At 24.9% G+C, this 24,624-nt stretch overlaps 5 protein-coding genes and 1 long non-coding RNA gene across 12 annotated transcripts in view; 2 read left to right on the plus strand and 4 right to left on the minus strand.

The window, feature by feature from the left end:
* The first annotated feature begins 499 nt into the window (after positions 1-499).
* Positions 500-4,144, plus strand: LOC127284585 (uncharacterized). The gene is made up of 5 exons (XR_007843501.1): positions 500-1,124; positions 1,706-1,878; positions 2,202-2,599; positions 2,902-2,984; positions 3,259-4,144. It is a non-coding gene; the product is annotated as an uncharacterized LOC127284585 (long non-coding RNA).
* Positions 4,145-5,451: 1,307 nt separating this feature from the next.
* On the minus strand, positions 5,452-7,804 carry LOC127284577 (membrane-associated progesterone receptor component 1-like). The gene is made up of 4 exons (XM_051310090.1): positions 7,628-7,804; positions 7,167-7,549; positions 6,340-6,489; positions 5,452-6,021 (listed from the first exon to the last, which is right to left on the minus strand). The coding sequence occupies exons 2-4, from the start codon at positions 7,504-7,506 to the stop codon at positions 5,876-5,878; spliced, it is 636 nt and encodes a 211-aa protein (XP_051166047.1). The 5' UTR covers positions 7,507-7,549; positions 7,628-7,804; the 3' UTR covers positions 5,452-5,875.
* The window catches only part of LOC127284564 (major facilitator superfamily domain-containing protein 12-like), a 376,445-nt gene continuing 359,444 nt past the window's right edge, over positions 7,624-24,624 (minus strand). Inside the window, exons 1-9 of one of the 6 annotated variants that reach the window (XR_007843500.1) lie at positions 11,136-11,335; positions 9,955-10,319; positions 9,680-9,887; positions 9,405-9,616; positions 8,981-9,340; positions 8,763-8,913; positions 8,580-8,698; positions 7,968-8,456; positions 7,624-7,887 (exon numbers count right to left, since the gene is read on the minus strand). Coding sequence is in view for 5 of the 6 variants with exons in the window: in XM_051310061.1 (XP_051166018.1) it covers positions 8,398-8,456; positions 8,580-8,698; positions 8,763-8,913; positions 8,981-9,340; positions 9,405-9,616; positions 9,680-9,887; positions 9,955-10,261 (1,416 nt within the window). In the remaining variant the exon portion in view is untranslated. Of the gene's footprint in view, positions 8,457-8,579; positions 8,699-8,762; positions 8,914-8,980; positions 9,341-9,404; positions 9,617-9,679; positions 9,888-9,954; positions 10,320-10,453; positions 10,788-11,135; positions 11,339-24,624 lie in introns of those variants that run through there. The other 5 variants (XM_051310061.1, XM_051310063.1, XM_051310064.1 and 2 more) reach the window with 5 other exon arrangements.
* On the plus strand, positions 11,411-15,908 carry LOC127284573 (pleckstrin homology domain-containing family F member 2). The gene is made up of 8 exons (XM_051310084.1): positions 11,411-11,509; positions 11,846-11,910; positions 12,725-12,862; positions 12,941-13,004; positions 13,082-13,207; positions 13,278-13,384; positions 13,548-13,802; positions 13,876-15,908. The coding sequence occupies exons 1-8, from the start codon at positions 11,494-11,496 to the stop codon at positions 13,903-13,905; spliced, it is 801 nt and encodes a 266-aa protein (XP_051166041.1). The 5' UTR covers positions 11,411-11,493; the 3' UTR covers positions 13,906-15,908.
* LOC127284557 (uncharacterized) lies at positions 15,889-18,986 on the minus strand. Its single transcript, XM_051310050.1, has 8 exons — positions 18,778-18,986; positions 18,150-18,447; positions 17,929-18,082; positions 17,707-17,849; positions 17,432-17,628; positions 16,965-17,358; positions 16,648-16,893; positions 15,889-16,580 (listed from the first exon to the last, which is right to left on the minus strand). The coding sequence occupies exons 1-8, from the start codon at positions 18,865-18,867 to the stop codon at positions 16,171-16,173; spliced, it is 1,932 nt and encodes a 643-aa protein (XP_051166007.1). The 5' UTR covers positions 18,868-18,986; the 3' UTR covers positions 15,889-16,170.
* The window catches only part of LOC127284567 (heparan sulfate 2-O-sulfotransferase pipe), a 62,574-nt gene continuing 59,586 nt past the window's right edge, over positions 21,637-24,624 (minus strand). Inside the window, exons 4-8 of one of the 2 annotated variants that reach the window (XM_051310069.1) lie at positions 24,337-24,543; positions 23,285-23,364; positions 22,863-23,144; positions 22,255-22,409; positions 21,637-22,130 (exon numbers count right to left, since the gene is read on the minus strand). In XM_051310069.1, the coding sequence (XP_051166026.1) occupies positions 21,916-22,130; positions 22,255-22,409; positions 22,863-23,144; positions 23,285-23,364; positions 24,337-24,543 (939 nt within the window). In that variant the 3' untranslated portion in view covers positions 21,637-21,915. Of the gene's footprint in view, positions 22,146-22,254; positions 22,410-22,862; positions 23,145-23,284; positions 23,365-24,336; positions 24,544-24,624 lie in introns of both variants that reach the window. The other variant, XM_051310068.1, reaches the window with a different exon arrangement.

Here is a 24,624-nt window from a genome sequence, read left to right on the forward strand (position 1 = left end):
GTGATAATAGAATCAGTTAAAATAGAAATATTTTACCAAAAATTTAATAATCTGAGTCAAATACTGTGAGAAATTAATAGGAAATATTGAAATTCAGTGAATAATCAATAAGTTAAAAGTGAAAAATGTGTCATTCAAAGCAGGACATCATAATGTCAACAATACCCTTTTTATAATTAATTTCTGTCACTTGATGAGATAATCTTTTGTTTGAGATGTGATAAACGAAGCATTGATCGATTAAACCTAAATATTTTTTGGTCTAATTGAATTTACGACATTGAGAAAAAGTGCTTTAATTCTAACCTCATTTCAAAACATGTATCAGTGCATTAAAATAATTTTATTAAATTATTCTTTTATATTGAAATACAAGATAAGTTTAATTATTATTATATCACAAGATATTAGATGTAAATTAATTTATTACATATCAAAATATAAATTTTCACAGGTATTGCAAATTATATGAAATTTTTTTATTATTTTGTCAATTCATATTTCTTGTTTTTTTTTTATATCTATTATTTCTTAAGTGAACATTTTTATAGAAAACAGGATAAAATGAATTTAAATGACAGTCAATATTTTACTCTTTTCAAAAACTATAACAAAAGTACATTTATAAAGAACAAAAGAATAAAAAACAGACATTATTGTATAACAATGTCAACAACGTAACTCATGCATTGTCAATAAAAGAATAATCTTTACCCTGTTCAAATGTTTATTATATATTTCTTTTTCACAGGTAGGTATATATGAGAGGACAAAGATTCAATCGACTGAGAGAAAATGATAAAAAGAAATAACTTAAATATATTGACATCAAGTGACAATGAATATATCTTTAACAGATAAATCTGTTAAAACATTAATAATTGACATAGAACGAATTGAATAAGCGAATATAAACAAGAGAACATTTTTTTTTTATTGCAGAGGCAGTAAGGTGTTTGACGAGACAAAGAGAGTTTAATATACCTTTACGTATATATATGTTGAGTACAATAACAGAGTCTTTCGAGAGCAAAAGCGATATGAACAATAAGAATGTGATATGATGGGGTTATATGTTTGTGTATGTATCGCTGTTGTATAGTAAAACTACATTTAAGCACAAGGTGAGTATAAAACAAAGAACCCCTACCGATTACTAATCTCGGTTTAAACTTGACTAGATGTTTAAAGAAAGCAATATGTACCAGGTTCAAATTTCAAATATAATAGGCGCCACTTTTACTTGTTTTTTAATTAAGATTATTTATTTTTGAATAAATTATTTAAATCAAATATTGACTTATTAAATAAATTTTGGGTTAAATGAATATTTATACTGAAAAAAAAAATTTATTTTATTCAAATACTCGATTACTTGAGTATTATCAAATAAATATTTATTTGAATTAAATAAATTGTATTTGAACCAATAATTTCTGTACTTGAAACAAATACCATTTAATTGACTCAAATAATAATTATTTGATACAAATAAATATTTATTTGATAATAGTCAAGTAATCGAGTATTTGAATCAAATAAATTTTTTTTTCAGTGTAATAATAGTAGTTGATTTTAATAAATTTGTTTTCTATTAGTTAATTCAATATTTTATAATTCTATTTTTTTCTTGAATTCTATTTCATTTTTTTTAATTATCTAAAATTTTCACATAAATTATTAACATATTTCTTTTTTTATTTAGACGAAAATGATATCAAGAACTTTAAGTACATTTGAAAAATTATACGAACACTTTAATCATATTAAAGTGAATAATTGAGGAAAGGTGATTTAATAATAATGAAAGGTTCTAGAAACAAATTGAACAATTGCGAAAATTAATCTCTCAAGTTTGCATCAAATTTTGCAATGAAGGTGCGAAAAAAATGTAATTATTGAAATTAATATTTAAAAAAAAAAGAAATAGCTTGAAACAATCAAAAAGACTTTTTTCATATAAAAGATTACGAAACAAGATAAAAATAAAATTTCTCAGATATACTTTTAATTAATCAGTATGTAAATTAACAAAAAAAAGAGTATTAATCATAAAACAAAAATTCGATTATCTGAAGTTATTTTTAAATTCTCATATCAGTTAATTAATCCAAAGGAATTATTTTCATAATTTCAACTTTTATATAATTCCTTCTTGTTAAATATTTTGTTATTTAATTTATTTACATTTTTTTTTTTAGAAGATGAAAATGATTCGGCGATTCAAAAGCATTGAGAATGATTCAACAATAATGAGAGGCAATGGAAAAAAATTGGACAATCGCAAAAAAGGAGTGGTGTTTCAAGTCTGGATAAAATCTGGTGGTAGTGGTGGTGGAGGTGCGAGAACGGCACGCGACACTTGCTGGCTATGAACCCTATATATACATATATGCGTGTCCCAAGAGTGTATTGCTCTTTGTAAATGTATACATAATGAGAGGTGGGCGCGAGTAAAGCAAAAGAAAATCTTGGGAGGATTGAATTGCGCCGTGGTAGCAGCCATCGTCCTCGGTGACAGCGGCTCTTTGTATGAGAAAGTCAGAAGGAATGGTGATACGTGTTGATAGAATCAAAAGAGACACACAAGGAGGGGGAGGTAAGAGCGCGGACACCTGCCGCGATTTAAAGGGCGATACTCATTTTCCAAATATTTTCATTCAATGACATTGCACTCATTTTTACCCTAATTTTTAATTATAAAAATTTTTTTTAATGAAAAATTTTTTAAATTTAAAAAATAATTTTTTAATAATTAAAAAAAATGTTTTTAAATCTACAAAAATTCGGAAAAGTAAAAATCTAGTTATTTAAATAAAAAAATAATTAAAATAGTAATTAACTAAATTAATAAAAATTAAATTGTATTAAAATAATTAATAATTACTAATAATTGCACAGGATAATCGGGGGAAATCAAGATTCTTAGGAACAACCCGCTTTTTGATCCATTTAAATACGTGCTGCGCAACTATTGGAAAAAGGTATTTCTTTTAATTTTATAAAAATTCAAAAAATTTATTATTAAAATGATTAATTTATTAATATTTTAATTAATAAATTATATAAAGTTTCGTTATTTATTAATTAATAGAACTAATTTATTTTATTTAATTCAATAAATTTCATAATAACAAGAAACTTGTGAATTCAATGTTAATTGAAAATATATACGTTAAATAATAATTTAAACTGATCTTATTAAATGGATGTGAATCTCTCACATAAATACATTTCGAATTTGTATTTGTGTGACAGTGCGCCGGCGTATTAAGGCCGCTTTACAGTTATGTAAGGTCGTGAAACAATAAACTTCTGATGCTCGAGTATAAAGCAGCAAACCTCTTAATTTCATCAGGATTCAATCCTGTGCTTTTATATAAAGTAACACTTAATAACAGGGTAATATAGAGTCATTGAACTCTTAATAAGTCACACTTTTCATTATTAAATTAAAGAAAATTATATTCGTGACATTGAAAGAAAACAAAACAATAAAAAAACTAGCATGTTTTTTTTTTAATTAATTACTTAATTTTTTAAATTTATAACAATATCTACAATTTTCAAAAAGTTAGGGAAATTTTCTTAAAACATATTAAAATTTTGAAGAAAATAAAAGATTTAATTTATTTAATTAAATTATACAAATTTTAATCCTTGAAAATAATAAAGAAAATTGAATTTTTTTACACTTTGGATTTAGTGTTTCAAATTTCATTTTTTTTTTAAAGTGAATTTTTACTCCAATACACACAAGCAGTACAAAAAAAAATAGGAGTAGAATTTCATGAAAAACAAAAAATTTTTTTTTGAAAGGAAACAGCAGTTTAATCAACAAAAATTAAAAATATCCTTTTGGTATGATATTATAACAAGAGAACTCGCTAATTTTCCCAACTATATATACTATATATATATATAAGTAAAACACATCTTCCTCCTGGAATATCAAGTACAATTATAAAAATCATTAAATCAAAATACATTGAATATTTTTCACGTTGAAATTTACAAGATAAACTGTTTACTTAGTGATATGTAAAATAACTTAATTATAAACGCATTATTCTCTGATGAAGTACTGCAAAAAGTGGAAGTACGCAATGGAAAGTGAAACTGTTTCTAAAATAGTAAATGCAAATGTTATATATGAATCTTCAATTTCAAATGATTCAAATAAAATTTTTTGTTTTTAATTAAAAATCTATAGTATCAAATTCTTTGATTTTTATTTTCTCTTTCGACTGAGGATCTTGATCTTGAAAATTTATTTTGCTCTTTCCTTGCTTCACAATTTTCCAAGCAGCGAAAATTTATCATAAAAAAGCTATTGCATGAAAAAATATGAAAACAGCTATTTATACGTTTATAGACGCGTCTCTGTGGAAAAATATAATAAACAAGCAAATCTACATTAGCTTATTATAAGATAAAACTTAAGCCGCTGGAATCGTCAGTCTTGTTTTTATAATATATATTTAATAGAAAAGTTTTTAAAAATTGTGATTCAGATAAAAACTTTTTTCTTTCTTTTTTTTGTATTATATAATACAAATCTATATATGTATATTGTCCAAATTTGGTGTTTTTAAATAACTTAAAATAAAAAAAAAAGAAAATCAATATTATTTTTTTTCTAAAAAGTATATAAGAGTAAAATTTATCGTTTCCAAACAATTTTTCAATTGATTATTATACTGTAAATTAATATTATTATTGTAAAATGTCCATATGAAAAAATTACTTATTCCCAGATAAAAATAACAACTAAAAAATAATAAATCATGTAAAAAGGAAAATAATTGAAACAAAGCTTAAAAAACATTTAAAAAACTCGTTACTCGTTAAGTAACATCTTAAACTATTGATATTTTTTTCCAGTTTCATTGCTTTGTTTCGAAATATTATTCGATTTAAGGTAAACCCTTAAAGGTTAGTAAAAAATTAATGCGATCATTCTCGTATTTATAAAAAATGCTCCATCAACTATTGTGAACTAATGATGGATATATGAATGCACTGCGTGTAAAGGTGAATGTAATTTTTTTTTCTTTTTTTTTTTTAGTAATTTAGCGAGATCATAAGCGAAAATATTGCCTTTCGATTAATTAAGTAATATATAACACGTAACGAATAATATTGAAAGCTATATCAATATATATACATACAGGAGTACAAAAAATTTTTTCTATTCCATAATATAATTTAAACTTTAAAACAATACAAAATAAAATAGCTTCAAAAAGAAATATCACTCAAAATTTTTTTTTTTTAATTTGAGAAAAGTTGCTATAAAAATCTTTTCTCAACATTAAATATAATTTGTTGAAAATTATATTTATAATCAATGTATTCAATTATATAAATATATTTTTATAATTCATTGAAATTTAACTTTAAATAAATTTTTCTAAAAATTCAAATATAACAAAAAAAAAAGAACATTGATCATCACTGGAAATTTTTGCATTTTATGTAAAACTTGTAACTTTGTTCCCGAGTTTATAAACTTATAATTTATCTGATTTAAAAAAAAGAATACAAGTTTATAGAAAATTTTTTGTACACGTGTAAAAAACACTTCAACTGACATAGATTCACTGTAATTATAAAATGGACACTTGGCCTTTCTTTCTTTGTCTTCTTCTTTTTCTTCTTTTTAAAAAACTGCAACAACATTCTCAAATATTTATAGATATATGATTTTCAACAAATGCAGTTTCACTGTATAATCAAATGACGCGACAAATGTAGTGAAACATTCATCAGTTGAATCTGTGTATTCTTTAGGCAATAATTCTGAAAAAAATTTTAACAATGTGTGCGTGGTGTTTACTTCATGGTATTTCACTTTGAACACCGCTTCAAGCGGTCAATCATCCTTTGACTTTGGTGTTTCATCGTTCTTAATTTCTTGTTGCTCTTGTGGCTCCTGTTGACTTCCATCTTCCTCTTCGTCGGAATAATTTGTCGGAGTTTCACCATGCTTCAATAATTTTCCCACGTAATCGTATCTTTCTAAAAGAAAAATTTTTATTTTTCATATTTAATAAAATATTTTTTAAAATAGAAAAAATTAAATCAAAAAGTATCGTGAATTTTCATTTTTTATATTTAAAATTGCAATTCATTGCTTCTATATATTTCACTGGAAATTGAAAAGTATGACAATACTAAAACTGATTAGTTTGTTAGACCTTGATCATTGACCTGGCGTTTTATATAATTCACAATTTTACAGTTAATATAAAATCCAAGGTACGATTTTTTCGTTTGAAAAAAAATATTAAAAAATTAATATTTTTTACAAATAAAAATTCTTGAAATTGCAGTTACCTTTAAATTGTTCTTCCCATTCCCTGACTGAATTCATTTCCGCAGTGTTTAAGTCACTTAAATCATCATATTCATCCTTTCCTGCGGATACTGAGAAAGTGGCTAAACCTCGACTGGCGTCTCTACCTCCAAATGCTGCATAAGGTCCACCTATAAATTATAAATCTTTACAATACTGCTCTCATTTTAAAAAAAATTTTCTAATTATTCATAGTATACTAATTATAATTACGAAATGTAATTGATAATTTTAATCTAATAGAACATACTACATTAATTATTATTATCAATTACATTATCAACTTAAACATAAAAAACAACGGCTGCGATAAGTTTCTTTTTACAGAAAACAATTTTCGTAATGTCTTTCTAAAAAAAACACGTTACGAAAAGTAATCTACCGTTAAATTTATAATACAAACAACAAATCCATTTATCAGTGCGCGCACTTGAATTTATAACTTCTATTATTTATTCTTCGTTTTATAAACGGATGAGAAAATGATTGCTTCGTCATTAACACGATTCATTGTATTTTTAGAATAAAAAGCATTATATAAATGTAATTAAAAAAAAAAAAGAAGGATGAGTTTCCAGGGAGCTCCAATTTTGTGAAATAAAACCTGCATTCCATTTTAAAAAAATAAAATCTTTTAAAACATTGAATAATAATAAAATTCTCATTGGTAATAAATATTGCAAAAAAGAAAAATGAGGCGATCAATTAAAAATGCGGCGCAAATAATAATATGGGTGTGTAGGAAAAAAAGATATAGAAGATGACGATGCGAAATGTAAGGTTGGTCTCAATCAGAATATATACATACCAGGGCCGTAAAATCGTGATCCTCTTGTAACATCATAGACATTTCCATTGACGGCAACAAGGACACGACCATCAGGACCTGTTCCATCGTAGGGTTTTAATTCCTCAAGTGTAAAATCACGAGTTAATTTTGGTAATTCCTTCACTTCTTCAATCGGCTCATCTGATTTCGTTTTACTCTTAATTATTTTGTACACGAGAAAGGCAATTACTGCCACCAGGGCAAGATTCACGGGACTTCGTATTATTTCCGAAATGAAACTCGATAAAAATGGTTGCGTGGCCTCCTGGTTATCATTAATCGGCGGTGATGAACCCGGTGGAATACCTTTATCAGCCATTTTGTCCACAAATATTTCTTTTCTTTTTTTTCCTTACAAATTCCTGAAGCAAATTAATAGCGCATTCCAAACGTGAAAATATATTTTTTTTTGCACTTTATTAAAAAAAATAAATTCATACCTTTCTTTTTGATGATTAATTAAAAAAAAAAAAAAGCCAACAGACGTAAACGATCCAAACAGCCACACTCAAAAACCAAAAAGAGAACTAAAACACTAATTGCAAAATTGACGACACCGGCGCATATACATTTTAAGTCGACTGAATGGAGTGAAATGCTTTTGGGACGCAATTGTGTGAGTGCAAGCTATATCATGTGACGTGAACACTCTGACAGTTAGGTTAGCCATTAGGTTATTCTCACTGCGTATTCTTGCTCACTTCAGAAAAAATAAATAAAAATTAGAAACTAATAAATATTCCAGATAAGAGTTAAAAAAAATTTCACATGACCGCTTACAAGATAAAGAAGCCTGAAAGTAAAAGCTACTAAAACGATAGAATTAATATTAATGTAAAATATATAAATAATTAAAAAACAATTTATAATCAGTTTCTATATATATATATATAAACATTTACAGAATTGAAACGATTTTTAAGTATAAATAAACGTTCTTTTTTTAAAAAAAGAAAAAATTACAATTCTTACATAATCTGACATTTTTCATATTTTTTTTTGTACAAATTTTCCAAGACATGGAAAATGTTGAAGTAAAATTATATTTTTTTTTTCATAAAAAATATTCTCTTTTTTTAATAAACTTATTTTTAAAAAAACATTTTGAAGCCAGCTTCACTGTGAGCATTCAATACTCATATTCAATAATTTCGAATTTGATTTTATGCAGAAAAACTAGTTAATTTTTTTTTTTATAAATTAGAGATAATTAACTTTGTATAGTTGTGTTCTCGTCATCCAAAGTATCTTGATTAAAATTCCTGTAAGCTGAAACAATTTTAATTCTAAATAAAATAAAAAAATGATTTTTTAAAAAAAATCACTTTCCGAATGATATTTTCAACACGATGTGAAAAAGTCATAAATTATAATAGAAAATAAATAGAATACCAGAATATTGTTGAAATGGTTTGATGAAAATCAGTATCAATAGGGCAAAAAGCGCTGATCCTCCACAAACAAAAGTGAGAATATTACAGTAATAATCCGGACTTTGTCCCTTGTGCTTCCTGTGATATTTGATAAATTCAATTTTATAAGAGAAAAATACTTTTTTCTTTTTGTAATACTTACAAAAATTGTATAACAATAACGACTAAACCATTGCTCAATTTGTCTGTAAAGCTCATGAGACCGTAAATAAATGCACCACCTTCTGATTTATCACCAATATAATCTGCCGTTATGCCAAGACTTGTGACAAGCATAAAAGATCCCGCACTTCCTGAAATATTGAAAAATATATCGAAATTATTTTTATATATACTGAAAAATAATCAAAAATAACTCACCTAAAACAAGAGATACCGGATAAATTCCATATGAGACAAAGAAATGTCCATGTCCAAATTTAATTGCCGCGCAGGCAAATAGTGCAAGAATTACACCAATTGTAAAAGCAATTTTTCTACCAAATGTATTATTTAAATATTTGATAATTAATGACGCTTTAAAGCTACTCAGGTACATAATTAATGGAATAATAGCCAGAGAAGTAGCAGCCATGTGCAGTGTTTCATGTAAATATAATGGTACATAAATTTGTGTTAAATTTAAAAACAATCTTGTTGACATGTATAAACCAGCAACTTTATACATTTGTAAATCTTTGAATAATTCCGAAATAGGACGAGTTCTTTGTTGTGAGGCGCCTGAAAAATTTTAATTATAATTTCGTTCGTTGATAATTTTATTTTTTTTTTTTAAATTTATTACCTGTAACAGCGCCAGAAGTTTCTTCTTTAACCGAAATGTGAAATATCACAGATGCAATAAGACCAATTAACATTCCGATAAGTACAATTTTTTGAAAATTAGGCGCATCATTTGGTCCAATTTGATTTGTAGCTGAGTCTTCACTAGTTATGTGTAATACTGCCCAAAATATGCAGTAAACAAGAACATTTGCAAATACAGTGAAACTATATCTATATTAAAAAGAAAAAATTAGAAAAATTGAATCAAAATAAAATTAAATTTAGATCTTATACCTTATTGCTGTGAGTTCTGTTCTTTCATGTTCAGTTGGTGTCAAATCGGGAATTAAAGATAAATGAGAAATTTGTACGGAAGCCCATCCAAATTGAAAAATTACAACAAATGCCGCGTAATAAATCAATTGTGACCATTCATGTGCGTTTTCACATTCAATGCAAGGGGAAAATATAAATGGAAAAGCAAATATCACACAAATTGTCCCTGTAAAACGTTAAAATATAAAAAAAAGAACTTAAAATAGTAATTTACAAAATTTCAATAAAAATACCTAATAAATGCCATGTTTTTCTTTTTCCATAACGACATAACCAGAAATTAGCAGAATTATCAGAATGATAACCAACAAAAGGTGTTGCTAATGCATCAGCAACTTGTCCGATTAATAAAATAACTCCAGCCATAAGAGGACTGAATCCTAAGACTAAATGAAAAAATACTAACAGGTAGGTAAACCACATTGAGGCACAAATATCGTTGAGGACATGTCCAACACCATATCCTAATTTAACAGGTAGCGAAAGTCTTCTGATTACTTCCGTATAGTCTCCTGTCACAGTTTCTTGATCAGGTTCCATTATTTCTTTTTTTTTTATAATACTGACAAACGTTTGATATTCCAATTTCGTCTTTGTGCTGTAAAAGAAAAACAATTACTTAAATATTTAACAAAAAATTAAATTTCTTTGTACTACAAAAAAATAATAAATTTAACTTTAATTGTAAAATTAAATATTTAAAATTACAAATAAAATGTTATAAAGTCTAACCTCCTTTGTACAATGAGAAGATGAGAGCTCTTATTTCGCTTTCATCGATATGAATAAATTATTCTTACAAATTCTTTAAGATATTACTTCACAGTATTAATATAAAGTATTAATGTTGACACAATTGAAAAGAGGAAGTTTTGTTTCAAGAGATAATATTATCCTCCTCTTTCCATATCAGCACGCGGATATTAGTCACTAATGTTGGTCTGTTGAACCCCGATCATTGCAAATAAAAAAACCAATAATGAAACAATTTTTTTTTTTAAACACTTGGAATATAGAAATAACAGTTGGAATAGAAATCAACAAATGTCGCTGACATATACGATTTCTAAAAACGTAAACAAAAGTATTGACAGTAGGAAAACAAATGTCCTACTTTCTAAAAAAATATATTAAAACAATCGGTTTTTTATTTTAAGTATTGAACATACAATTAAACAACAAAAAGAAGACCATATGTTATATAGACAAAAGTAAAGTACTGTTGCGAAAAATTACTTTAATTGTTACATGAACGTATGATCAAAAATTGTCACAATATAAATATGGAAAATTAAAATTTGATTTTTTACATTTTTAAAGTAAAGAATTTTTTTAAATTCATTTTTTTTGCTATTTATTCATTTTTTCATAAAATCGCAAAGACAAAGGAAATAGAAATTTGAAAAATACAAACCAAAAGTAAGGTTATGTCTCCATTACTTCACTCTCCTTTTCTATCATAAAATTTTTCTAACCCTTATTTTTGTTTTATACACTTATCACTTAATTTTAATTATATAATACTTTCTAATTACCAAATGTAAAAAAAAATCACTGTTTTATATTTAATTTAACAGAGAGCACCTGTCATTGTTGAAAATAATTTTTGAAAACTTGCTGACATAAAAGTTCTCTACTTTATCGGAATGATAAACAATGACATCTATTGACAATTGCATTAATTTCTAGGTAATAATTAGCGGATGTCAGTTGAGTTACCGATCTTTGGTTCGAGTTGATTAGAGTGTTCAGTGTTTCTGAATCACACAATCATGGTTGACCGACTTGGTTAGTTGGGCAATTTTTTATTAATTTTTCCTTTTGTTCATAATTATTATGAATTTTTCTCAAAATTCAAAAGAGTCTGTGAAAGTACGTCAAAAAATGCAAACAATTATTTATTTCCGTGTGTTCCAAATTTGTTTTGTTTTCAATGGTTTGTCAAGTGCAATTGTTATGAGTGTGCCACTTGTCTAGTGTGTTTTTGACAAGCGCTAACCCATTTAAAATTATTAATGTTAAATGTTATAAATTGACGTATTAATGGACTCGGGAATCGAGAAAAATACAACAGTCATCAGGTCAAAGATTCTTATTTTAAAAATAATATTTCATCTGTTACAGTAAACAGTGAAGCAAATTCCAGGCGGATCACGATGGTGGAAAACTGCTTTGGCAGTTCGGGTCAAGTATGTTATAGGAATTTATTATTAATTGTTAAAATTTCAAGGCCAATAATTCAATTTTATAATGAAGGGTTTTCTCGACTTTTAAAAGTCAAGGGAAAAAGTAGACAATGCTCACTTTCTAATTCTCTTGACAATTTATAAGTTTGTATTTATATAAACTTTCATATAGTATATATGTTCTGTATTTTGAAATTATAATTTTCTGTTTGGTTATTTCTCTAAAAATATTGACAATAAATCTCATAGAAAACATTTCCTGTTTAATGATCTTTTAGGGAGAAAAAGTTTCTTCTTCTGTTTTTTTCAATGACGTTTCTTAGAATTCTAATGACAACTTTCATTTTTATAACTCCAGTCAGAATCTTAATTTTCTGATTTAATGAAAACTAGAAGAATTATGGAAATATTTTATACAATAAAGTTATTTTTGATTTCTTTAATCAGGGAATTTGGGTAAAAATTTATTTTTAGAATAAGTTCTATTTGTTACGTAAATCAGAATATCTTGATAAAGATTTGAAAACTGTATACATATAATCTCGTATATAAATTCAAAGTTCATTAATTTCTAATTATTTGGATAGTTTAAAAATTGTTTAACTAGTTAAAAAAATCATTCATTTAAAATTATTTATAAACCATAATAAAGATATTTAATATTTTTCACGCCCTTCAGTTGATGACTTGCAGATAAACGTCACAACAATACAAATTTTATCAAACTCTTCTTCCTCTTTGTACGATTATGACAAATTCACAATTATAGATATGAAGGCATTTAAAAAAAAAAAAAGTACTGTGTGTTTTTTTTCAGCCACTTGCCGTGTCTGGTAGAGTTTTGGTCGGAGAAGGAGTTCTAACAAAGATGTGCCGAAAAAAGCCAAAACCAAGACAATTTTTTCTATTCAACGATATTTTGGTCTATGGAAATATAGTAATTAATAAAAAGAAGGTAAATTTTTATCAATTATTTTTCTCTTTTAGTAAAATTTAATTGAAAGTCGTGAAATTAATTATATTTTTTTTATAGTACAATAAACAACGTATTATTCCTTTGGAAGAAGTGAAACTTGAATCGTTGGTTGATGATGGACGTAAGTTTCAATTTTTCATTTATATATATAATACATAATTTTCAATTTTTTTTTAAATCGAGATAATTATATTACAGAATATCGTAATGGATGGGTTATAAAAACTGTAACAAAATCATTTGCTGTTTATGCGGCAACTGCAACAGAAAAACAAGAATGGATGGCACACATAACAAAATGCATCGAAGATCTTCTCAGAAAAAGTAAGAATTAATTTATTGAAATTTAATTAAGAAACTTTAATAATAATAACACTGTAACATTAATTTATAGGTGGAAAGAAACCTGTTGAAAATCATGCTGCAGTTTGGGTTCCCGACAACGAAGCTACAATTTGCATGCATTGCAATAAATCACAATTTACTGTTTTAAATCGAAGGGTAATTATAAGAAATTTAAAAAAGAAATTAATTTATTAATTAAAAGTTAAGTTTAGAAAAATTTTATTTTTTAAGAAGTTATTTATTTATAGTTATTTCTATTTTTAGTTTTTTATTTTTATTTCAAAAATTACAAAAATAAATACTTGGAAATATTTTTTAGCATCACTGCAGACAATGTGGGGCTGTGGTTTGTGGTCCTTGCAGTAACAAAAGATTAATAATGCCAGGACAGGGAACTAGAAAGGCAGTTAGGGTGTGTCTACAATGTTACGATGCAGTGAGCAAAGTTTCAGCATCTGCACTCATGACAAACGACAGTTTCAGTAATAAAGATCAACAACGTAATTCCGCAGATAGTTCTGGCGGTGATAGTTCCGGAGATGATGATGATACCAATAAAGAAAAACACGATGAGGTAAAAACGCGAGATTTAATTAAAAAAAAAAAAAAAACATTTTCAATTTTACATTATATAATTTTTTTTCCAGCCTAAATTCTATTCCACGCTTGCCCGATGAATTTAAAATGTCGCAGTTCTATGAATTAAGAAAGGTATAAATATTTTTCTATATACAAAATGCAAAAAGGCCAATTATGAAGATCATCGATCTTTGGGGGACAAAAAAAAAGACTAATAATGTGAGAAACATCTTTGAAAGATATTTCTTTAAAATTAATTAATCGGTACATTTAAGTCACATTATTATTTTGTTATACGTTTTCCTTTTTATTTCTTTAAAGTATTTTTCTAAAAGAAACTTGGTCAATGTATTTTAGAAAATTTGCAGTTTAATAGACGCACAAATTAATTTTTAAAATAATATAAAAAGCGTATGTCAAATGACATTTTAAGAAAAAAAAAATATGGTTTGAGATTTTTATTAAAATATAATATATATTTTAGAATTTTCTGTATTAAAACACCGAAATTATGACTCCAGTCAATGTTAATTTTTTTTTTTTATGCTCAAAATATTGCATTTACATAAATATTAATAACAATGTGTTTATAAAAGACCGTTAATTTTAATGAATTATCGGACAAAATTTTATTTAAAACACGATCTGGAATCATAAAGAATCTCAAACGAATTTTTCCATCTTGGAAATAAGTAATATATGTAATAATAATTAAATTAAAAAAAAAAAATTAAAATTCCATCGTAAAATTGTAAAAAAAAAGAAAAATGTACACGTATGAAAAAGTTTCATAATTTTGTAGATCAGGAATGATTAATCCAATAATATTTTTAAATTATTCAATCACTAAAAGTGTTTTACTGTTTTTTTTATCATAGCATTATAAATTATTTTAATATACTTTTATTCGAATTTTTAAAATGTATTTTTATTGACATTATTTAAAAAAAATTTTTTTATGAAATGTGAGCGGATTTTACTTGCCAAAAAATAGATAATTTTTGTAAAATGTGATTGATCATTCCTGACATTAGATAATAATTATAATAATATAATAATATTAATATTAATAATAATAATAATTAAAGTTTTAAACAGCCAAACTGCTTAAAATAGTTTATTTTACAGAAAACTACCATTGGGTATAGGAAAAAAAAAATATTGCGCTCTTCGTCTAAGTTTTTAGGAACCGCCACTTTGTGCCTTTTTGATCAAATTATTTCATTAATCATTTTTGTATTTAAGGGAAAAAAATGTAATTTAAGACATTTCATATAATGAGTTCCAGGCGTCAAGATGCAGACGTTTAAATGAAAAACAAAAATTATCATTACTATATAAACATTTTGAGTGTAATGATATATTTTAACACAATCAGTATTTAACTGTTGCTATTTCTTGACTTTTTTGATACTTCTATATTATACAAATTCAATTTCAATGCTTTTTCTAAATCGATTTTCTGTATTTTTATATAAATATGTAAGCTTCGAACGCTTTTGTAAGTAAATTGAAAAATAACAAGTAGACTAATTCACATATTAAACAAAATAAAAAAAAAAAAATGAAGACGAAGAAATAGGATAATCATGCAGGATTGCATCTTGATTCCATTGAGTGTTTTCTAACGAAACTTGTATAAAATATCATTTTTTAAGTTAACTTAAAGTTAATGTTTTTAAATTCTGATTAAACTCTTTTTAAAAAAAGTGTCAAAAATTTTCCTTTTTTAAAAAAATAAAACATCCTTTACAAAATAAGAAAAATAAATTTTCCAAGTTTAATCAGACTTTGAATTTTTTTAAAAATAAATATAATATTAAATCGACTCACTACAGGCAAGAATATTTTTGTAAATCATTTTCTATCGACACAATCATGTCGATAAAAAAATGTTTTTGATAATTATTATATCTGAAATTATATGATTAATATTCTTGTCTTATGCCAATTACTTTTTTTTAAACTGTATCCATTAAAATTGAAAAATGTTACCAGCTGCAAATTGTCCAGCTGTTTCGTGCACTGTTAACATTAGATTGTTAATTGTACACGAATAAACATGTATCACTATGAAATAATAAATAATTTATCTCTGGTTTACAGATTTATTCTTGATACGTTGAATATATTTTTCCAAAATTCTAATTTATATATACATTTTATGAAAATATTACAAATATCAGTCTAGTTTGTTTAAAAAGCAAAAAATAAACACGCAACTTTTATTTGTTTGAAGAAAAGTTGCAATAGTTTTTTTTTTATTTACAAGACTTATGACTTAAAAGTCATTGTTAAAATTATTGAATTCTAATTAAATTATAACTGTAAATCATACCATTATGATTGAAATTTATTCTTTTTCAAGATTCCTCATTTGCGTCGAGGACAGAATTTAATTGAGCGTTTGTTTCTGATTTTTGCATCAATTTTCTATAACGTTCTACTAGATCATTGATAGAGCGTCTTCTTCCTTTTTGCGTGTCATTTCTCACTGGTGATGTAAGTGGACTACACGGTTTATGAGATGTTATATCTACTTCTGAATTTAATCTAATTGGACTACATGGTTTTTGTGCTGTTATTTCCAATTCTGATTTTACTATAATTTCAGGAATATCAAAAAATTTATTTGTCCTCTTAGGCGTACTTTTCTTTTCTATCATTGTAAGATCAATTGTCAATTCGGCGCTACTGACTTCGCCGATAATATTCATGGCAGTTGAATTAGCTTTTGAATTTGAGGGAATGGACAATAAACTACAATTAGCAGCTAGAAAAAAAGAAATTAAATTAATTTAAAAACTTACTAAAAAAAAATATTAACGTGAAATACAAACTTTTATTAGCCGATTGAGATGAACGACTGGAGAATAGACGGGAATATTTCCCCATAGGTTTAGCTGAGTTGGACCAAATTGTTTTAGGTGGAACAAAACGTCTACAAGGCGATCTGTCAATATCGGATGATATCGTATCGTCAAAATTGATTCTTGTTATTACTAAATTCTGTCTTAATTTTGACGCATTCATCATTGAATTGTCCTTATTTTTATTGTATCTTACAAATAATTGTTTATGAACTCCTGTAAAGATTTTATAAGTTTTTTTTCTTTTTCAATTTATCATAATAAATGAAAATAAAATAGAAAATTACCTTCGACGGGAGTGAGTTTTAATCTATTGTGCATTTCATTTCTTTCATTATTGGAATTAAATTGTATTGGCGGTGATGGCATGAACATGACATTTTTCAAATTAGAACACGCAATTAATGATTCATTGCCAATATCATGAATATCAGTTGAAACTTCTTGTTTTTGTTGCATGTGTGATGAAAAATCAACTACTTTTTCGTGTAATTCACAAAAATATTCTTTCATTATTTTTAAATCAGAACTACTGGCTTCTAATTGTGAGAAGCAATTGTAAAAATCAAGAAAACCATTATTTTTAATGTGTGTACCAAAATATTCAATAATTGCATTAAATAGAAGAAAATAATTATTTAAATTTAAATTGCCATTTGTATAAACGTTCTGTGAAAGAAACTGAAAAAAAAGAAATATTTTTCACAAGAATTAATAATATTTATAAACATAAATAAATAACTAATTTACTTACTTTAATTTTAGCCAATGGTAATTCTGAAATTGTATTAACATGAACTCTTGGAAGAAAATTTGTATTAAGAACTGTTGTGTCACTAATGATATTTGATGCCATGGTGAATACAATTTTACTGACTTCTTCTATTTTTTTTAGTATTTCTATTTTCTTTTTACAGTAGTCTAAATTTTGTTTTAAATCATTTTTCCACACTTAAAATAAAAAAAACATATTTCATTAACATTATTAAAAAGAATAGAAAAAGAATATTTTATTTTTGTTTGGCTCACTTTGAATAATTTCTTCATCATCAATATCTAATAATCTTTTTTGAAAAGACGGATGAACAGGAGCTTCAGTTGCTAATGATGACACAATTTCTAATTGCTCAAAAATATCTTTTTGTGTTTTTTTTATTTCTACGTTTAGTTGTCTGCAAAAAAGAAAAAAATAAATTATTAAATAACATTCCACTACAAGAAAAGTAAAACGTTATTAAAAATAAAAATTACTCTGTATATTCTCGGGCTTTTACTTCTTCTTTTAATAAATTCTCATGAATTTGCATATTACTGTCATTTATATCATATATAATATTGTTGATTAAATTTTCAGTTAATTCCTCCGCAGCTCCTTTTTTCGGAGTAAATAAAGTTTCATGATCGCCTGAAAATAATAAATTATAATAATTTTCTAATAAAAATATTTCATCAAATTAATTGAATAAAATTACTTTGTCTTTTAATATATTGTCTCAATGCCACTTGAGATAATTTCCACATGACTTTTATAAATTTTGTTCCTCCTGGACTAAGCAAAAGAGAAGGAACAATAGAAGGGAAGCCAATATCTGGATTATCATTTGCAATTAAAATTAAAAATTCCTTAACATCATTTCGATATTTTGCTTCGGATTTTTTACAAACAACAGGCCATTCTATCATCTTCTTTATATTTTCAGGATCATAAATTGACAAAAGGTAATGTGATACATTTATAAATCCTATTGTGTTTGGCTTCTCAAACATTCCCTGTAAATCAATTTAGATTATTACATAATTCTAATTTATAAAATTATAAATATTATTAAAAAAATAATTTTTAACAATTTTAATACAAAAAAAGGTTTCTTTTCATTAATTAAACACGAATCATTCATTTTAAATCGAATAGAAAATGTCAGTTTGACATATACGTTAAATCTAACCTCTAAAATATATTAAACAATTAAAAATACAGGAAATAAACGTTATTTACATATTACTAAATAAAATTAATTTAATTCACATAAATATATATAACAACTGATAAACTCAGAAGCAATAAATATTATTAAACAATTCCTGTAAATTAATACTAACTTCTCGATAATGCTTTTTGAAGTCATAACTTGGTGGAACGGCTTGGATAAGCAGTGATACATTTTTATGAAAAGATGTACTTATTGACATGATTGCGCTTCATTAAATGTTCAGTCAAAACTAATAACTCATTAATTAATTAAATAAAAAAATAATTATTATTTTATAGGTTACTTTGTATACACTATTAGTTTTAAAAACTGCCGCCAGAGATCGCATGGATCGGTACTAACGCGCATGCGTTAAGGACAGCCAATAGAAATCGTTCTCATCTCTACAGGTCTGAACTCACAATACAAGGAATACAGCGGAATGGGAATTTTTGCAGTAATGAACAGTATCAATTAATCTCATTAAATCTTTTTAATCCAAGAAATAATTGACAAATTATAACCAAATTGTGAAACTATTCAAGTTTCTCTAGCTGTATATGGTAAAGGTAAGAATTGCATGGTTTTTCTTAATCATTATTTTATGCATTTTATAAAATATTTGGGCCTAACCTTAAAATTTAAAATCAATGATTTTGTACAACGGAAATGAAATTCGTATTTTGTGACGTCGTTTCCTGGTGAGTATGAAAATTAATAAACGTATGTAAAAAGAGTAAAATTTTAATTATAATAATTTCGATCATAAAATAGTTTAAACATGATTTTGTAAATTTGTTATTTAAAAAAAGATTTTGTAATATAAAATACAAGTAAATCGGCATTTTCAATGGATATTATGTTAAGCCAATCAGAGCGTTGGAATAATTTTCCATCCGTTCCCGTTGTTTATGTTGAAATATATTTCTGAATTTGTCGTGTCCGTTAAAATTGATGGTGAGTTTTCTAACAAAACTGATTAATTTGCTTTAATTAATAGAAAATTTTGTGTTTGACTTGTTTCTTAAGCCGCGGGTGATTATTTTTTTATGAAAATATTGATATAAAACAATTAGTTTTGGCCAAAATGTGAAATTGATGGTTAGCACCCTATTGACTATATATACGCATATATATAAATTTTGTTTTTTTTTATTAAACAGAATTTTAACAATGAATAATTATTTAAATTAGTTTCGAATTCTTATTATTTGACCCTATTTATTCTTTTCGATTACGTCTCTTTTCAAGAGTAATAAATTTTAGGTTATGTTTTTTCGGAAAGTTGTTCGATTTTTTTTGTCGTGATAAAAAATGTTTATAACGTATGATATATTTTCAAAATGGCGTCAAATAATTATTATATCATTAATATATAATAATTTATAATTTTTTTTTAGGTTACAGGTATCTATCCATTGATGACCACTAAAGAATGAAATATATACAAATAATAGTAAGCCATCTACTACTCGGTCTGTTTGAAAGGTTATTTTTCGAATTCCAAATCTGGTTTTAAAATTTAGTTTTGATTCACAAGGAAGGAAATTCGGCTAATAATCTAGAAGAGGGCTCTCCGGGGAATATTTGTCTTACTTAGGATTACCTCGACGAAAGGGATTTTGCGTTTATGGTAAGTTTTCAAAATTAAAAGAAAATATTTTTAAATAGACAAAAATTAAATAATTATCGTTGTTATAACTCTTTTTCTTTGCATTAAATATTATTTATTATATTTATTAGTAATATTTATTATTTTTAATTATTTTTGTGATTTATTTCTCTGTTTTCGAGAGAAACAATATTTTAGGTTATTTTTCAAAATCAAAATTGTTATCTCTACAAATGAAAATGATAATTATTTTCACGTTGATACATTAAATTATTTTTCAGCTTCCCTTTAATGATGGTCATTGATAAATGAATTGATCCTAGTAAACAAAAAAGGGTTCACTCTTGTGGAGAGATTCCGATATTTTGGTAAATTTTATAATATTTACAAATTAAATGATCAATTATGTTGAATTAATGAACTTATTAAAAAACGAAATTTCTCATTTATTTTCCGCTTTTAAATATTTAAAAATCTTATAAATATCAAAATATAAGTAATATAGAACAATAAAGATATTTATTAAAGAATAATAAAAAATATTAATTCACTAAAATTTAATAAATAAATTATAATTTATAATGAGAATTATAATTGTTTTTAAATTAATTAATTTTTTGTCTTTTTTCAAGAATCATTCCGTAAAAAAAGTGAAAATTATTAAACAAAGAAGATAACAAAAATTAAAGTTTCATTAAATATGAAAATGACTGGAAAAGAAAAATGGACCCAGCATCACTTACATCAAATCTTCGATCGGTGAGTCTTTGTTCTTTTATGTTTTTCTATAGTAGTATATTTGCTTATTCTAAAACTCAATTACAATAATTGACTTTTAGTATTAGAGAGGCTTTTTGTAACACTTTTTAAAATGAATTCTAATCGTTATAATGATTTTAATAATTCCTTGTTATAAATAAATCATTATTTTATAACAAAATTTGTTTATTCAACATAAATATGGTTTACATGTTTTATTTTTTACATTTTTATAGTAAAACTTTTATTATATTGATCACTGATAAAAAAATCTTTTTTTTAAAATAAGTGTTGCAAATTGTTTAACAATTATTCATAGAATATTGCCTGATTATAATATATATATATAAAAAAATTCATAACATTAGTTTCAGTCGTGTCAATTGACAGTTTTTTTCATATAGGCGTCAACAATTTTTTTTTCTTTTTTTTTATTAAAAAAATACATCCCATTTACTACTTCTTAATTAATATTTTTTTACACTATATGCATAATATTTTTGAAAAAGCATTTTTTTTTAATAATAATGCCTCTATTTTTTTTTAATATCTTATATAAGCCTAAAAACTAAATCACACATAATTACTTGTTTTTTATTTAAAAAAAAAACATTAAAATATAGATACTTAAAAATTATTATTAAAAACACAAAATTATTTTTTTTATCTACATATTTTAGTCTACATTCAGTTTTAAGTAAAAAAAAATTCGATTTCACGCAAGGATATATTTTAGACTGGTTTTTGTTTTATTAATTTCATTATGATGAATTTCTTGTTACTGCAAGAAAAAAATTATTTTGGGAAATTGTTCCAATGTATTTGGTTGGGCAAGATAACATTTTTTTCAATTTCTTTTTGTAATTTCTTTTTTCTCTTAATACTGGCGATCAGATTCTAAAATACTGATTTGTCATTCATTGTTTTTCGTCCATCGGAAGTTAATTTATTCGCTAATTTGAGAGCTCTATATTGTTTATGAAGACGTTGTTTGCAAAATTGATAAAATTCGATTTCTCTTGTAAAATTTCTTCTCACTAATTCCTTGACTTCTTCGCTCACTGGTGGTTTGAATGAATTTCTGTTGATTCTTGTAAAGGAATTTATTTGTTCTGAAATCAATTTTTCTGTTAGAGTATCAAAAAATGTTCTTTTAAATTGTTAATGGTATAGAATATTGAAAATTAATTTTAAAAAAATTTTATTTTTATTATTTAATTTTTCTATATTATTTACCCCTATAAACTTCGGTAGCTCCTTCGAAGAATAAAGGTATATAATTTTCTAAAACTGCCAACGTGGTATTTAAATCCTCCAAAACTCCAACTACAGCGTATTGTTTTTCTAGAGAGGTTTTTGCTCTTTCAAGAGCTCCCACAGTGTTAAACGGCCTTTGAAAATAAACAATAATTAATAATTTTTTACACGTTCAAAATTGATTAAAAAATTTACAATTTTATTTCAATTACATAAACTTTATTTGAATCAAATGTTTTGTATTTAAATTAAATATCGTTTTTATTTAATTCAAAAAAATATTTATTTGTCATGGGTATATAATTTTCAAAAGGAGAAAACGTATGTTATGAATAATTACTATGAATTTCTTTTTCTTTGTGTACGTTTAACAATTATTGAAAAGCATCAATGAACCTAATAATCATTGTCAATATTTGTATAGAAAGGAAAGTAATTTTTATACAATTTCTCTATACGGCTGTACATTTCGGTTTATTGTTTTTTTTTTAAAGTGAAATTTACTTGAAAAGAAAAATATTTTATTATTTATAAATATTTTTTATTGAAATAAAATATTATTATGACGAATATAAAAATAAACTCACATGCACTTATCGCTGTGACCACAAAAGAAAAGTGATTGCCTTCGATGATCGCCGATTCCTTCGTGAATCTCGCCTTCGAGATATTTACACTCGCGATCATCATTTAATACACAGGATTCAAAATCCTTTTTTAGCCAAGCCGGATCGGGTAGAGGAATATCCGGAAAGAATTGCTTTCTCTCGACGTAGTACCATGGTGCTCTCACGTAATAGTACCATGATATCACTCGTTCTACCGGATCTCGTACCATATTCACATAAATCGGTTCAGGCAGGTTAAATCTAAAAAAAAAATAAAAATACAATAGATTTGGCACTTTAGAAAAAAATTCTCATTTTTACTATTATATAGAAATTTGGAAAAAAAATTTTAAATGTATAAAAAAATAATTATTAAATTAATTATAAATTAAGTAACTTACTCTGTAAAATTAGTAAAACACACATGTTTTACATATACGGATGGTTCCAAAAAATTGCTGATCATTCTTGCAAGTTGCAACTGTAAAAAAACATTTTATTTTTTATTAATTGTTTTATAATAATTATTTTTATGTGGAATATATTTTTAATTAATAAAATAAAAATTTTAGGACATTTTTTTTGCACAAACAGTTAATTTTTTTTTATTATTAGTAAATTTTTATTTTAATTTTTAGCGAATTGTTAACTTGATAAGGGTTGTGTCGTTATTTGTTAATAATAAAAAAAAAATTAACTGTTTGTGGAAAAAAATTATTCTAAAATCTTTATTTTATTTATTAATTATTGTGTTTAAATTATTTAATTCTTTATATAATAGGAAATAATTTTATTCAATTATTTTTTTAAAAAAAGTTAAATATTAATTGGAATTTGTAAAATTTATTTCGTAATTTCAAATTAAATGGCATGAGTTTGATTTACGAGAAGGAATATATCATATCGAATGTAAAACTGTAATTTTCTAAAGTGTCAAATCATTAATGTCATTCAACGATTTTACATCCTTTTATAATAATTTTGTCATATATACCGTTTTTTCCTTTTTTAACTCTTAATTTTTTTTCTGTTAAATATCACTTAAATTTCTATAAAACAATTAAAATTTTACTTCGCTTTTTTATTATTAATAAATAATAATTATCAATAAATAATAATTAGAAATAGATAAAAATTAGTAATAAATAATAATTTATTACTCTTTCTAAATTTTTTTTATCGTGTTACTTTAAAAGCAATAAACAATTGTTAATTGTCTGTAAAATTACAGTTTTATCTTTTAAATTCTACTTTTTCTTGATTGAAAAACAGTAAAAATTTTAAATAAAAATTTGCATTTTAAATTGTTATTAAAATCGCTTTGGGAATTTTTTATTAAACTTAACGGTTGACTTACTTTAAAATTTTTTTGCGTGACTTCCGGATTACAAATGTGTTATTTTAAAAATTACGAAAGAATAGAAAAAAAAGGTATACGTTTATTGAAAATTACCTGCTCGATTGGAGCAAGACGTATCGTTTCGACCCTTTGAATTCTGTCTTTATTGAACGAAAATCCATTTCTCAAGGATAATCTTCTCATAAGTTCCATAAATGTTTGAGATCCTACTTTTGGCACACGATTAAAAAACAATACATTCTTTTTTGCTCTTTTTGTATTGTTTAGTGCGGTAATATCCAAATATTCATTTCTTCTTATCTGTAAAAATAAAAAAATATTTATAAAATTTCATCATAGATTATTGAATGAATTTCTTATTTCGAAACATATAGTGACAAT

This window comes from Leptopilina boulardi, unplaced genomic scaffold, assembly GCF_019393585.1.
Source record: "Leptopilina boulardi isolate dan_hultmark-lab unplaced genomic scaffold, ZJU_Lbou_2.1 LbouV2_325, whole genome shotgun sequence".
Taxonomy (NCBI): Eukaryota; Metazoa; Arthropoda; class Insecta; order Hymenoptera; family Figitidae; genus Leptopilina; species Leptopilina boulardi.